Raw genomic sequence first — 16,521 nt, forward strand, 5'->3', positions numbered from 1 at the left:
ATTAATCAAATCCAATACAGTTTAATTAATTTAGTTGGTTTTTAAATTAACCAAAATTTTATCATAATTTTTTTAGTTAGAATAATTTGAATTTAATTTCAATATTTTATCATTTTGATTAAAATTTAATTAAGTCTAATGTTGTTGTTAACATATAATTGAATCTTAATCCTCGATAGATTTGGGCTTAAAATATATATATAATATTTAATCTTTTTTATTACATTGATTAATTAATCGAATTTAAATCGAATTACTTGATAACTAAATTTTGAAAATTTTCTTAACCGTTAATCAATCTAACATCTAATGGATTAATCTAATTAAAATTTAATTCAATCAATTAATTCGATTAAAATCAAACAATGAACACTCCAACACGTGTAAATTAAATTCAAACTACTTTCGGATTGAATAAATCAGATTCAAACTACTTTCGGATTGAATAAATCAGATTCACACTACTTTCAATCTGAGTAAATTAGATTCAAACTACTTTCAGTTTGAGTTGATTTCATTTAGGTAATTCCAATTTCGAGTTTCATTCAATTCAAGATACTTTTAATCTGTTTTATTTTCAATTCAAGTTAATTTCAAATCAAAATGTTTTAATTTCGGGTTAAATTGTGTATGAGTCGAAATCAATCCAGCTAAAATTTAGGTTAATTTTGATTCAATTCGATTTGCTTAAGGTTTAAGACCAACTTTGAGCCCCTATGTTTGGATCCATGTCTCGAATCAGATAAATCAATTCGGGTAATCAAATTCGGATCATGTATTCCATGTGTATCCTTAACCTCACTGCAATGCAGAGGTGGCTAGTACAGAAAACAATGATAAAAGGAACCAATGCACGAGGATTTAAAGTTCACAATTTGACCAGAAGTAACTTAACGCAGTAGCAGAAACGTAAACCAAAGACGGTTCTTAGAAGAACCAACTGTTCGATGTCCTAAGTCACAATAGACATCACTTTGGTACTAGGATCAAGCTTAACCTCCCGGATCACACTTGATATGATCAAAATCATGTATAAAACACAACCAATTATTTCTCCTCCGCATGAGTGCTTATGCCCTCCCAATCTCCAAACTCCACTTTCAGCGAGCTTCATACTGAACAACTGCGGTAAACACAAGGTGTTAATATTAATTGTCGGAAAATGGGGAATCAATGTAGAATGGTGAAGGTTGCTACTTAATATTTTCCAGTTTGACTATCCGATAATAGTAGCGGAACACGAAGTATAAAAGAAAAGAAATAAGAGAAACAACTCGTTTAGAATTTGGGTTTGCTTCACCCCATCTCAGAGTTCAAAATGAAGCATAGTTGCTGAAATTGTTCATGAACTTATCAAGACTGCATGTCCGAGATAGAAAACTCTCGAACACCAAATGACTCTTAAGCTAAAAGCAAAAGCCTAGATAACACTAAACGATCCAAAATAACACTCAATGACAGCTTCTAATCACAGACTCATCAAATTCGGAATTTAGCATAGTAAAAATATAATTGAAATAAAACCAATTATGTCCTTATGCATGAAAGGATATATTTATCTTCTTAAAGAATCCAACATCAAATAAAGACCATGAATTAATAATCTTCAACATGCTATCTTGATGTTTCTAAATTTGTTGGTTGTTCCGGCAATAGATTGACTCCATGAAACAATGATTTCTTGGCCAATATGAATACGTACAAAGTGTTTATTTTCAGGACAATTGTTCTACGATTTCGATGTGTTTTTCTTCTCATAATGTTTTCCCAAGTTAAATTCGTTACTCCTATAGAGTGATAAGTCTATTCGGTTTCTTTTTTTTTTGGGGGGGGGGGAGGGGAACACAGTTACATTCAAGTTTTTAAAAACCCAAGACAAAACCAAATCATTTTTTTCCAATTGGGATCAAACCAAATCATCTTATGAACCGAAAACCAAACCAAAATGATTTAGGTACTACTGAACTGATACAAAACTGAATTTAATAAAACTGAACACCACGATTCATAAGTTTTTTTTGCTCAACGCTAACTGCCTACAGTTGTATCCTATTTCTGATCATTAAAAAACCCGTTTAAACGCATCCTAAATGCATTCTTGATAGCACCACAAATAAACAAGAATAAAAGAAAGCATTACAAACATTAATAAAATGAATAAAAACAATAGTAAAATGGAAAAAGGAGCATTACTTCTTCGGGTTCGTTTTTTGTAAAGAATGCGGTAACCACACTCCCGACATTGTATCACATCGCCGTGCTTCAGTGTGTTCTCTTGCCCACAGTCTTTATATCCCAAAAAATAAGGTATATATCATAAATTTGTGGCAAAATTTCAGAGCTTATTTACGGGTCAAAAGGTTATACGATACTAACCTCCACAGATGTATTGAACAGGTTCAGGCTGCGGATCCATTGATGCTCACTCAAACAAGGTCTTTGATTTTTTTCTACTGACAAAACCGCACAAAAGTCTGAGATTTTCACATAAATCAAACTAATTGAGAAGCCTTGCCACATTGTATAAAACAAATAACCCAAAACTTAGTTTTTTTCACTATATTTGGGAACATTAATCGATATTCATGTCCAAATATATTCAACTACAGATATTAGACAAATATTTTAGAGAAAACAAATAGTTCAAATAGCATATTTCCGATCCCCGAAGAGCGATATTTAGTGTAAAGGGCGATTGCTTACAATAATTTACCCTAAATAAAAGTTCGTTAATCTAAAACCCAGATATTAAATCATATAATTTCAGATCCGTAATATATATATATAACTTTATACAGTTCAAGAATAACGCATCCAACAAAATTCTACCAAAACTATTGCAGGTAAATCCCTAACTCAGTCTTACGATTTCAAAACTTTAGGTGCCCAATAATCGCAATTTCACCATTAATTTCTTTATTTCACTCCAAAAATATTGCAAATACTACACTCACCCAAACAACTATGTTCAGTCGAACCTGCTCAAATGTCGAGAGATATTTTAGCATAAATAAAATTAACCGGAAAAACACCTAGCAAATTGTATAAACAAATTACCCCAATCTTAATTAAAAATGAAATAAAATAATTTTTATACAATACCAAGGAGAGAAGAAGGATGAAGAGCACTAGATTGAAGATGGGTAGAAGAACTTACGAGAGAGAGAAACCTGAAGGTCTGGCTGCTAAGAAAGAATTGAAAATTTAGGGTTCCTTTTTCTTTTTTTAGGTCTTTATAGTTGACATAAAACGAATTAAAATAGGAGGGCAAAAAATAATAATATAAAATAGTCAAATGAAAAACACAATGGATTTTGTGACCCTCCAACTTTTCCCTAATATCATTTTAACCCTCACATTTTTTTCGTCTCCTAAATTTGCAATTTTTTTCTATCAATTGGACCAATTTAATAGAAAAAAGTGATGTTTTTGTTAAGGATAAAATAGTTTATGTCAATATTATTAAATTAAAAAATATTCTATACTATTTTAACAGTTTCATCACTTTTTCCTTAAATGAGTTAGTTTAATCAAAAAAATTAAAAATTTAAGAGTTAAAAAACAAATTGAGAGGTAAAATGAATTTTTAAAGAAAATGAAGATAAAAAAAGTCATTACCTTGAACCATGAGCTTATATACAAAAAATTTAAAGACCAATTCTTTTATCTATAATTAAAATGAGACTTCGCGTATAGAGAATATATAATAAAATTAGAATATGTTATAAAGAGAATGCAATAAGATTATAATTTGAATTCATGTAATTACTTTAACAAAATAAGATTATAAAGATCAAAGTCATGTGAACAATACTCAATTGTCAAATGATATCTAAAAATTACAAATTAACGGAAAAGACGTTGATATAATCATTATAAGACCTAAACTTAACTAAAATTAATTTAGATAAATTAATGTAAATATTTATAATAGTCTGAGGATGACATTTTCAATCGAGTTTATTTCGTTCATAATTTGATATTTACTTGACATTACTTAAGAAATTTAATATCATATCTCATTATACTAACGAATTGTTGGTTCATATACAAAAGAATTTAATTTAATTATTGATTCATAACTAATAGATTTTAGCTATTTAATTTAAAATTTATATAAAAAGATAAAAATATCCTTGTAATAGTATTCATTATACTTGTTTCATTATAACTATCATTGTTTGATCTATTAATGAGCTAATATGAGTTGAGTTTTGTAAAAATTTATTATGAGGAGAACTCTTACAACTTAACATTTATGCTCGTAAGGTCATGATTCAATTTCGTGATCATGCTTAAGGGACCTAACACTTTAACTCGTTAAACTACTTCATAGTTGACATGTACAAATAATAATATTTTGATAATAGTTCAATTAAAATAGTATCGAGTTGACTTGTAAGTCATTATATCAACTTTATGGGATACTTTATTGATATAATAAGTTATATTAATACGATTGATAAATTTTAAAGTTTTAACAAAAAATTATAGATTTAAAATTAAATTATAAAATTTTAGAAGAGTAAAATATAATTTTATTGTAGCATAGCCTACAAATTTACATTTATAGGACAATGGGAGGGACCAAACTACAATTTCACCATCAGATAAACACAATAAAACAAAAGATAAATACAAATTATACCTACGCCGTTTATATTAGAAGGACGAACGCGGACAAACGGCATCGATCAGTAAATTAAAATAGCTCTAATATAGAACCAAGCTTATAGGATTAAAGCTTTTTTGAATCCTCTCCCTATATTCCTTGCACTCCCAACCGATCATCATCTTGCTTAATTTTCTCTCCCGAATTCTCAGGTAAGAAAAGAATAATTATATAAATATATTTGCAGAATTTAATAATTTGTTTAATGTTCAGATAAATGGATTCTTTGATTTGTTGTAATTGTTTGTTGTTTGTGGTTGAAGAGGATGTGGGCTGCTTCATGCCTTGCGTCGTGTTGTGCGGCATGCGCCTGCGATGCGTGCCGCACGGTGGTTTCGGGGATTAGTCGGAGATCTGCTAGGATCGCCTATTGTGGACTTTTCGCCCTTTCTCTGATTCTTTCGTGGATCCTTCGTGAGGTTGCCGCCCCACTGATGGAGAAGCTCCCTTGTAATTTTCGTTAAAACTCCGCCTTTCTTATTTTGATTATTGCTGAATTATGTAATTCGCATAATTAGTTTGTTTTGTAGATCCCAATAGAAAAAAAATTGTTAATGTTGAACCGAGCAAATGATGATGCTAAATAGTTAACGATATCATATCATTGGCGTATGCAATGAGCAGGGAAGATGAATTCTTTAGTCTTTGGTTTTAAGGTAATTTGACTTACGAGCGTTAGATTACTTTGACCTAAGTGAACGTATACATGCTGTGTTAATGAATTGGGTATTTTAGGGAATCTGAAGACTGCTCAGATTTCCATGTGATTATGAAATTTATCACCATTCAGCTTTTCGAGGGATATCATTTATCAGATCAAACCTATTTTGTGGATGAGTTACGAGCTTGGTCTTTTACACATTTTACTTAAGTGATAACTGGGTTTTTGTACCTTATTTCTCTTGTATCACGCTGCCCCGTTTTAGGCTGTCATTAGTTATTGATATGTGCCTCCATATTTCACGTACAGAATGTTTAAAAGTGAGCTTGTTGGCTGCATCTTGCATATTCTTATTTTGCTGATTTTGTGAATATGCTATTGTCATTTATGCAGGGATAAATCATTTTCATAAAACACCTGACAGGGAATGGTTTGAAACGGATGCGGTGCTGAGGGTTAGCTTGGGGAATTTTATGTTTTTCACTATCCTATCAGTTTCTATGGTTGGAGTGAAAACTCAGAGGGATCCTCGTGATGCCGTGCACCATGGTGGATGGATGATGAAAATTATCTGCTGGTTCATTTTAGTGGTTTTAATGTTTTTTGTTCCAAACGAGATTATCAGCTTCTATGGTAAGTTACATTCTGGTGGATCATTCTACAAGATAAAGAATACCATCATTTTCGAAATGCTTTACATGCTATAGTAGATAAATTTCTTAAAACCATTTGCAAATATGATCAAAGGAGATAATAATTTGGCTAAAATTGATTATATTTGACTTAAGCTGGCACTAAATTTTGCTTTTGCAGAGTCGGTATCAAAGTTTGGCGCAGGACTGTTCCTTTTGGTTCAAGTTGTGCTTTTACTTGACTTTGTTCATGGATGGAATGACAAGTGGGTCGGATATGATGAACAGTTCTGGTTAGTTTTGCTTTTCTGATGTTTTTATTGTTTCACTTCCTTGTTCAGATAAACTGACATCCCTTGCCTTTTCTCTAGGTATGTTGCACTGTTAGTTGTTTCACTTGTTTGTTATTTGGCAACATTTGGCTTCTCGGGAATTCTCTTCCACTGGTTCACCCCATCCGGACATGATTGTGGACTCAATACCTTCTTTATTGTTATGACCTTGATTCTTGTTGTTATGTTTGCCATTGTTGCACTGCATCCTGCAGTAAGTCTCTATTTGTAGTGTGATTTTATCACCGTGTCTTATATCATGCAGTTTACACAAGTATGTTGATGCACTTGGTCATTTCTAATATGTGTATCTTGATGAATTCTTGTCTCACGTGTAACAGATTGGCGGTAGCATTTTGCCAGCTTCTGTCATATCATTGTACTGCATGTACCTATGCTACAGTGGACTTGCAAGTGAACCGAGAGATTATGAATGCAATGGTCTTCACAATCATTCTAAAGCAATTTCTACCGGCTCCCTGACCCTCGGTCTGGTTACTACTGTCCTGTCAGTTGTCTACTCTGCTGTTCGTGCTGGGTCTTCCACGACTCTGCTCTCCCCACCAAGTTCACCACGGGCAGGTATTGTTGACAAAAATACTCGATCCTTATGCATTTAACCATTAAAATAAATTTTCATGGTTCATTTCTTAGAACTTAAGCAAGTTCTATTTTCAAACGTCACTTTTTTTTGGGTATGATAATGGGGGTAGGTATTTTGGAAGTCCAGCGACCGTTTTTGGTTTTACATGTATTTTGAGCATATGGGGTTCACTTCTCCCTCAGTCCCTCTATTCTCCGTCCCTCACCGCTTTTTAGGATCTTTTCGAAGGCGAAGAAAGATAAAAATTCTAACATTCTGTTTTGAATGGTTGAAGGTGCTGGAAAGCCTTTGCTCCCAATGGACAAAGTAGATGAACACGAAGAAAAGGAGAAAATAAGCCAGTCACGTATTCATACGCCTTCTTCCACATAATCTTTTCTCTTGCAAGTATGTACTCAGCAATGCTTTTAACTGGATGGTCAACCTCGGTTGGGGAAAGTGGCAAGTTAGTCGACGTAGGTTGGCCATCTGTATGGGTTCGGATTATAACCGGGTGGGCAACTGCAGGTCTCTATATCTGGTCACTCCTTGCTCCTATTCTGTTCCCAGAGAGGGAATTCTAGGCCTCCAAAGAAAGTTCTTAGCTATTATTATTGCAAATAAATAAATAAATAAATAAAATTGTGTGTGATTTGACAAAAGATGTATTAAAAAACATTTATCTATGTGTCAAAAGTGGGAATTATTGCAGTAAATTTGCTCATTATCACATGATTGAAGAAAATGTCTTAGTTTTCCCCCTTTCCCCACCGGTATTTGATATGTTGGCCTACTAATCCGGATACCTAATCTGTTAAACAATTAATCCTGATATAGCATTCCTGCATCATTTGCTTATCGGAGACAAGATCCCATTGGCTAGGAGAAGCAAATCCAGTATCAGATTCCTTGATACCTATTAACCAAAGTTTACCAGCAGGAAAAACAAGAATACATTAAGAATAGACCTATTTTGCAACAAATTAATGAATTGTGACAAATTAATAGTAGTTTGAAGTTTGAAATTTATATGAGCTAATGGAAAATAAGATAATCAGTAAAACTCAATACTTCAGTATGACAACCGCATGGCCCACATCTGCTAAACATATTCTTGTACCCTATGATGTTTGTGTACACAAAGAATTGTTTTGCTTCGGTATTTCTCAGCTTCACTTGTCTTTCAGCTCAAGAAAAGTAGAAGAAAGATAAGAGATTCAAACAATCAATGGCACCCGAACCTGAAGATGAGATCAAGGACGAAAAGAACCCTAGACCTCTTGACGAAGATGATATCGCGCTACGCAAAACCTATGTAAATTTTAACTCTTTTTCCCCCTTCCTTCTATGAATCTTCGATGTGTTGTTTATTTTCAGATTTCAGATCCGTTTCAGCTACCGAACTTTTCTCCTCTTTTTATTCGTTAATTTTAGTGTATTATCTGTTGTGTTTAGAGATGTGCTATTGACATTAACTACTGATATCTAGGATTTATTAATTAAAATCTATGATTATCTGTTTCAGCTGATGAATTTTTCTTTCCATTATCTGTTTTTTAGTGTACTATTTGTTGTTTTTTCAGATGTGCTCTTGATATTGACCCCCAATTCTTGGGTTTATGAAGTAAAGTCTGTTATTGAAGACTTGAGGGTAAAAAGATATGAAGTAAAATTTATTATTATCTGTGTCGGCTATGGAATTTTTCTTTTCATTCTTTAATTTAGTGTATTATTTGTTGTTTTTGAGATGTGCTATCGGCATTAACTCCCAAATTATGGTTTATGAAGTTAAATCTATTATTGAAGACCTGATCAATTTTTTTGAAATGAAATCTACTATTTCCTGCTCCAGCTATTGCAGTATGCTTGTCATTCTTAACTCTAGAAAAGGAGATCAAGGAAATGGCAAAGAAAGTAAATGATTTATGCGGTAAATGATATCCCCCTTTTCAGCTGCTTATGTTTTTATGTTGTATTGAGCGGTATATTTTTTGTAAATTTTGTTGTTCTAAGTGGTGGGTACCAATTAAAGAGTTAAGAGATGGAGTTATGCTTGTTTTTTTTTAATGGTTTTTACAACATTTAGGATGCGATATGATATGATATGATATGCATATGGCATATTTGTTTTTGTTAGCTTATGAAAAACCTGTGCAACTGATTTTCGTCGATGAATCAGAAGTTAGCTTTTAAGGGGAAAAAACGTGCTTGCCTGTAAATTCCATAATTTCCATGACTGATCTTGACTAGGAAAAGCTTTCGTTTTGCATACATTTTTAAGCATTAATTCATTCTGCAACCACTTTCGCTCTGCCTATTGCTGTGACTTCTTGATTGCCAGCTACCAACATATCATTTAATATGTTTAGCAGATGTGGGCCATGCGGTTGTCATACTGAAGTATTGAGTTTTACTGATTATCTTATTTTCCATTAGCTCATATAAATTTCAAACTTCAAACTACTATTAATTTGTCACAATTCATTAATTTGTTGCAAAATAGGTCTATTCTTAATGTATTTTGTTTTCCTGCTGGTAAACTTTGGTTAATAGGTATCAAGGAATCTGATACTGGATTAGCTTCTCCTAGCCAATGGGATCTTGTCTCCGATAAGCAAATGATGCAGGAGGAGCAACCGCTTCAGGTATTGACTAAAATGGTTTGACGAAATATGTTGATTTATATTGCTTTTTTGAGTCATTGGGTATCGACTATATATTTCATCCAGGTCGCAAGATGCACAAAATTAATTAATCCGAATACAGAAGATGCCAAATATGTTATCAATGTGAAGCAAATAGCTAAGGTATATAAAGACGGAAAAAAACTTGTTCCGAATAAATCGTGTTTATTTCTGCTGAATATGGCTGACTTAAATAGAGTTTACAATGTAACAAATTTACATAAAAAGATGCATAAATTAGCAACAGAATAAAAATGATTCTATCTAATTAAAAATGATCCTATCTAATAACTAATAGAATAAAAAACTGATTCTATCTAATTAAAAATGATCCTATCTAATAACTAATAGAATAAAAATTGATTCTATCTAATTAAAATGATCCTATCTAATATTTAATTTAGATATTCTCGACACCCCCCTCAAGCTGGAGAATAGATATCGATCATTCCCAGCTTGGACAGAAATCCTTCGAACATCGTAGTAAACAGTCCCTTGGTGAGAACATCGACGAGCTGCTCTGATGATGGAACAAACGGTATGCAGATATCGCCATTTTCCAACCTCTCCTTGATGAAATGTCGATCTATTTCGACATGTTTTGTCCTGTCATGCTGTAAAGGATTCTGAGCAATACTGATTGCCGATTTGTTGTCGCAATACAACTTCATCGGTTTATCTCCTTCAACCTTCAGCTCCTCCAAGATCCTCCTAAGCCATAACAACTCACATACTCCTTGCGCCATGGCTCTGAACTCGGCCTCCGCACTGCTTCTAGAGACAACTGGTTGCTTCTTGCTCCTCCAAGTAATTAAGTTGCCCCAGACAAAGGAGCAATAACCGGTAGTAGATCTTCTGTCTGTAGAACTTCCGCCCCAATCAGCATCAGTGAAGATCTCCACTCTTCGACTTCCATTCTTCGAAAACATGATTCCTTTACCAGGACTCCCTTTCAAGTAATGAAGAATCCGGTAAACAGCCTTGGAGTGTTTTTATGAGGGACAATGCATAAACTGACTAACCAAGCTCACAGCAAATGCAATATATGGTCTCGTATGAGCCAAATAAATCAGTTTCCCCACCAGCTTCTAATACCGATTCTTGTCCACAGGCTCAGCACCATCTTCTTTTTCGAGTTTTTGATTTGGATCAATAGGAGTCGCCACTGGTTTACATCCGAGTAATCCGGTCTCTTTCAAGATATCGAGGACATATTTCCTTTGTGAGATAATTATACCTTTTGAGGATCTAGCCACCTCCATTCCAAGGAAATATTTGAGTTGTTCTAGATCCTTGACTTCAAACTGATTGGATAAGAAGTTCTTCAACGACTCCAACTCTACTGTGTCATCTCCTGTCATAACAATGTCATCTACATACACAATTAAAATAGCAATTTTACCATTATTGTGTTTGTAGAACATAGTATGATCAGACTGGGCCTGAGTGTAACCATGTTGTTTCACAGCTCTCGTGAATCTCTCGAACCAGGCTCTCGGAGATTGTTTCAATCCATAAATGGATTTCTTTAGCTTGCAGACCCTGCCATCCTTCTTCAATTCATCAAAGCCTGGAGGAACTTCCATAAACACCTCTTCCTCTAGCTCACCGTTTAGGAACGCATTCTTCACATCAAACTGTCTGAGAGTCCAATCCAGATTGGCGGCTAGTGAGAGTAGGACACGTACGGTGTTTAGTTTGGCCACAGGTGCGAAGGTCTCCTCGTAGTCAAGGCCGTATGTCTGAGTGAAGCCTCGTGCTACGAGTCTTGCCTTGTATCTCTCGACTGAGCCATCTGCATGGTATTTGATGGTGAACACCCACTTGCTGCCTACAGATCGTTTCCCCTCAGGTAAAGGAGTTGGATCCCACGTGTCATTCTTCTTCAGGGCCTTTAACTCCTCAAAAACTGCCTCTCTCCATCTCGGAACTTCTAGAGCTTCATGTATCGACTTAGGTAGTGCATCATCCATAATCCTGGTGGAAAAAGCTTTGAAATCTGGAGAGAGTTTATTATAAGATAAGAAATTGGATATTGGATGTTTTGTGGTACATGATCTAACACCTTTGCGTAAGGCTATGGGTTCAAAGAATTCTGTAAAAGGCTCTAAATTTGGAGAAGAAATAGGAGAAAGAGAAGTCGTACCTTGGACCATAGTCGAGTCTGATGGTTGGCATACCTTGGGGGCCGGTGGAACATTACTTGGTCGAGTCATCCATCTAGAATAAAAACGAAGTTCAGAAGGTGGTTCCAAGTTGGTTTCTACCTGAGTCTCACGAGGTTGTGAATTTATAGGTTGTGAAATCCTAGGATTAGTTACGGAAATATGAATTGGTTCCACTGAGCTATTTACAACCGATTTTGCCAAGGATGTTTGTTCCCAAAAACTCATTTCAGAGTCATTCTCCCCCGGAAGAGAGTTTTTGTCAAAAAAAGGTTGTTTTTCAAAAAACGTGACATCCATACTCACATAATACATCCCAGATTTAGGATCAAAGCATTTATACCCTTTTTGTGTTGGTGAAAAACCTAGAAATATGCATTTATGTGCTCGGGGATCGAGTTTTCCTCTATTTTGGCCGTGTATATGAACAAAAGCAATGCAACCAAAAATTTTAGGTGTTAAACCAGTGAAAGATCTATTTTCAGGAAACATATTCTTTAGAGCTTGCAAAAGAGTAATATAATTAAGAACTCTTGTAGGCATTCGATTTATCAAATAAGACGCTGTTAAGAGTGCTTCATTCCAAAAACGATTAGGAACATTCATAGCAAACAGTAAAGCCCTAGTCACCTCTAATAAATGCCTATTTTTTCTTTCAGCAACTCCATTTTGTTGGGGAGTATCAACGCAAGAACTGTGATGAATAATTCCTTTTTGTTTCAAAAAATCACCTAAGATTGCATTAAAATATTCTCGACCATTATCGGTTCTAAGAACTTGAATATTTGCTTGAAACTGAGTATTGATCAGTGAGTGAAAATTTTTGAAAACACTTGCTGCCTCGGATTTTTCTTTTAGTAAATAAATCCACGTGACTCTAATGTGATCATCAATGAATGTGATGAACCATCTAGATCCTGAGGTTGTTTTACTCGTGAAGGGCCCCAAATATCACTATGCACAAGAGAAAAAGGTTTTGATGGCATATACTTTAAAGATGGATAAACAGATCTATGATGTTTTGCCAATTCACAAGCTTCACACTGAAAAGAAAAACCGTCCTTTTTTTTGAAAAGATTTGGAAACAAATATTTCAAGTAATTAAAACTAGGATGGCCTAACCTATAATGCCACAACATTATTTCATTCTCACAAGACAAGGTAGTAAAGCATCTCGGTTTCTGAACTTGTTTATCTGAAGGATTGTCCGTGACCAAGTGATAGAGTCCATCAACCTCCTTAGCATTGCCAATCATCTTCCCCGAACAAGGGTCCTGAAATTCAAATCCAGCAAATGTTATTGTAGCAATGCATTTGCAATCATGAATAATACGATTAACAGAGATGAGATTGCAAGAGAGCTTTGGGACATGTAGGACATTTAGTAATGTGAGAGATGGAGAAATAATGATAGAGCCTTTTCCAGCTATAGAGGTTAGGGAGCCATCAGCAATTTTTACCTTCAGATTACCAGATAAAGGAAAATAAGATGAGAATATGGAGGAATTACCGGTCATGTGATCTGTTGCCCCTGAATCTATGATCCAAGGGTTTGATTTAGAACCGGCTATGAAAGCTGTAGGATATGTACCTTTCTGGGCTAATGATGAAGAGACAATATAAGATGATGGGTTAGGAGTGTTTGGATATGGAATGAGAACTCATTAGTTGATACAATTGCTCTAGTTGTTCTTTGCTGAAGGCAGACAGTTCTGAGGCAGGTTTCGGCTCTTCAGAAGCATCTTCAGATGAGGCATGAAATCCCTTTGCATTACGAGAATTTCGATTGGCTGAAAAATTCTCGGCTGGCTTCCCGTGTAGCTTCCAACACTTGGCTTTAGTGTGTCCCGGCTTGTTGCAGTGCTCGCAGATTGGTCGATCTCTGTCGTTCCAACGATCGTTGCGACGTGGTGGCTGACCCGAGAACAAGGCAGAAGACTCGGTGGGATTTGGTGAGTGGCCTCCAAGCATGACTGTCCGCCGGCTCTCCTCTCGTCTGACTTCGGAGAAGACTTCTCTTGTGCTTGGTAGTGGTTCACGACCAAGAATGCGCCCTCTGACTTCATCCAATTCCTTGTTAAGGCCGACAAGGAATTCGAAGACGCGTTCTTTTTCCACCATCTTCTGGAATAGAGCCTTGTCCTTAGCACAACTCCATTCGTAGTCGCTGAACATGTCAACCACTTGCCATAAGGTCTTGAGTTCAGTGTAGTATTGAATGACAGTTTTTTCTCCTTGTTTTAGCCTCCATAACCGAGTTTTTAGTTCAAACCATTGTTCTGCGTTCCCGAGATCAGAATAGGTCTCGTTCACAGCATTCCAAATGTCATGAGCAGTAGGTAGGAAGAGATAAGTTCTCAACTACACTCGGATCCATGGAATTTATGAGCCAAGACATAATCATCGAGTTTTCTGCCTCCCATCTTTCAGATTCTTCATCTTCTTCGGCAGGTTTCGTAGTGGTACCTGAGAGATAGCCGAATTTTCCACGGCCACGAATAAACAGTTTCACAGATTGTGACCACTGTAAGAAATTATTTCCATTCAACTTGTGAGAAGTGATGGATATGTTTTGGAAGGATTCAGTGTTTAGGGTGATTGAAGGTGAGCGAGTAGAACTCATAGAGTCGATACCAGAGGTATCATCGTATGGTTTGGCCATTTTGGCTCTGATACCATAAAGACGGAAAAAAACTTGTTCCGAATAAATCGTGTTTATTTCTGCTGAATATGGCTGACTTAAATAGAGTTTACAATGTAACAACTTTACATAAAAAGATGCATAAAATTAGCAACAGAATAAAAATGATTCTATCGAATTAAAAATGATCCTATCTAATAACTAATAAAATAAAAAACTAATTTTATCTAATTAAAAATGATCCTATCTAATAACTAATAGAATAAAAACTGATTCTATCTAATTAAAATTGATCATATCTAATATTTAATTTAGATATTCTCGACAGTATGTATCTTTACATCTCTGAGTCTAATGTTTGTCCATCTGGATGGTTAAGTATATATTTATCTAGTTAAAATAATTTCTTTGTAAGAAGAATAAAATCTGAAATTTTGTCTGATATGCATATGGTTTCTAACTGCAGTTTGTAGTTGGCTTGGGTGACAAAGTTTCCCCCACTGACATTGAAGAAGGCATGCGTGTGGGGTAAGTTTTCAATTTTGTTAACATATATATATCCCCTTCACTTTCTAATGGTTTTTCAAGAGTTTTATATCCTGAAAATAGTTTATTTCTCCCATTGCAGTTGTATTGATGCCTTTGTTTAAACCTTGGAAATTTTTTTGGTAGACTTATTCTTGCAAGACCTGAATATAATTGTTGCCTTTGCAGGGTAGATCGCAACAAATATCAGATACAAATTTCCTTGCCTCCAAAAATTGATCCAAGTGTGACCATGATCTGTGGAGGAGAAGCCAGATTCACACATAATGACGTTGGTGGATGTAAGGAGCAGATTGAAAAGGTGCGGGAAGCATGCATTACACCATCTTTGTTTAATATGTTCCTGCACACACAAAATCGGAAGCCTTTCTCAATTTTTTTGTGCTTTTCTAATTAGTTAGTATTAGAGACTTAACATCCATGAATTGACGAGTTTTGTTCATTTAGGTTGTTGAGCTACCAATGCTTCATCTTGAGAAATTTGTCAAGCTCGGGATCGATCCTCCTAAGGGTGTTCTTTGCTATGGTCCTCCTGGAACTGGTAAAACACTTCTGGCAAGAGCTGTTGCAAACAGAACTGATGCTTGCTTCACTGTGTTATTGGAAGCGAGCTTGTTCAAAAATATGTTGGTGAAGGAGCTAGGATGGTTCGGGAGCTGTTTCAGGTTATAATCTGCTAAATTTGGTCGCTTAAATTTTCTCTTGAAATTATGCTATGCCTACTTATTTTTATTCTGACATTATTGAATGACCACAGATGGCACGATCAAAGAAAGCATGCATTGTCTTCTTTGATGAAGTTGATGCCATTGGAGGTGCACGTTATGATGATGGTGTGGGTGGAGACAATGAGGTTCAGCGAACCATGCTTGAAATTGTTAACCAGCTAGATGGCTTTGATGCTCGTGGAAACATCAAAGTCCTGATGGCAACAAACAGGTCGAAGTTGCTTTCTACAATTTTAACTCTTTTTATTTGGTTTTATTCAAAGAAGCCTTTGTGCAGAGGAGATGCTTACAGCAATTGTGCATTTTTCAGGCCAGACACACTGGACCCTGCATTATTACGTCCCAGACGACTGGATCGTAAAGTTGAGTTTGGTCTTCCGGATTTAGAGAGCCGGACACAGATATTCAAAATTCACACTAGAACAATGAATTGTGAGCGTGATATTAGATTTGAGCTTTTGGCCCGACTTTGCCCTAATTCCACTGGTAGAATCTCCCTTCTAAAGTCAATCTTGTTCTGAATATTGTTCCACGTATAAGAGTGATTTTGAGATTTTATGCTTCTTATTTGCAGGAGCCGATATAAGAAGCGTATGCACTGAGGCTGGAATGTACGCTATTCGAGCTCGAAGAAAAACAGTGACGGAAAAAGTTTTCCTCGATGCGGTAAACAAAGTCATCAAGGGATACCAAAAGTTCAGTGCAACACCTAAATACATGGTTTACAATTAACCCAGAGACCTTGGTGAGACCCTCTTATTTGCACTTCTCAAACTTTTTAGGATACATGCATTTGCTTCAATCATAATGCATTTGAAATTATTTATTTTCCGTGCTGGTTTTTGTAATTGTTTTAATGGCTATTTCTTATTTACTT

The 16,521-nt window shown here is 35.2% G+C and overlaps 1 protein-coding gene and 2 pseudogenes across 3 annotated transcripts; 2 read left to right on the forward strand and 1 right to left on the reverse strand.

Annotated features, from left to right (window-relative positions):
- Window positions 1-751: 751 nt before the first annotated feature.
- LOC120217173 (DNA-directed RNA polymerases II, IV and V subunit 12) lies at window positions 752-3,255 on the reverse strand. Of its 3 annotated transcripts, none has more exons than XM_039214374.1 (4): window positions 3,160-3,255; window positions 2,377-2,462; window positions 2,194-2,286; window positions 752-1,123 (listed from the first exon to the last, which is right to left on the reverse strand). In XM_039214374.1, exons 2-4 carry the CDS (start codon window positions 2,414-2,416, stop codon window positions 1,101-1,103), a joined length of 156 nt encoding a protein of 51 aa, XP_039070305.1. In that variant the 5' UTR covers window positions 2,417-2,462; window positions 3,160-3,255; the 3' UTR covers window positions 752-1,100. The 3 variants fall into 3 exon arrangements, with proteins under 3 accessions (XP_039070305.1, XP_039070307.1, XP_039070306.1); XM_039214376.1 differs by having other exon boundaries at window positions 2,377-2,453; window positions 3,158-3,255; XM_039214375.1 differs by having other exon boundaries at window positions 2,377-2,474; window positions 3,158-3,241.
- Window positions 3,256-4,724: 1,469 nt separating this feature from the next.
- Window positions 4,725-7,612, forward strand: LOC120217247 (annotated as a pseudogene).
- Window positions 7,613-8,173: 561 nt separating this feature from the next.
- LOC120217303 lies at window positions 8,174-16,420 on the forward strand (annotated as a pseudogene).
- Window positions 16,421-16,521: the final 101 nt, after the last annotated feature.

This window comes from Hibiscus syriacus, unplaced genomic scaffold, assembly GCF_006381635.1.
Source record: "Hibiscus syriacus cultivar Baekdansim isolate YM2019G1 unplaced genomic scaffold, ASM638163v2 tig00110186_pilon, whole genome shotgun sequence".
Taxonomy (NCBI): domain Eukaryota; kingdom Viridiplantae; phylum Streptophyta; class Magnoliopsida; order Malvales; family Malvaceae; genus Hibiscus; species Hibiscus syriacus.

Bases quoted from the DNA above. Each gene is read 5' to 3' on its own strand.
- LOC120217173 (XM_039214374.1), bottom strand. From the start codon at position 2,416: ATGGATCCGCAGCCTGAACCTGTTCAATACATCTGTGGAG. The intron at 2,287-2,376 runs GTTAGTATCGTA...TGGGATATAAAG, and splicing joins TGTTCAATACATCTGTGGAG to ACTGTGGGCAAGAGAACACA. The intron at 1,124-2,193 runs GTAATGCTCCTT...TGTTTACCGCAG, and splicing joins CAAAAAACGAACCCGAAGAA to TTGTTCAGTATGAAGCTCGC.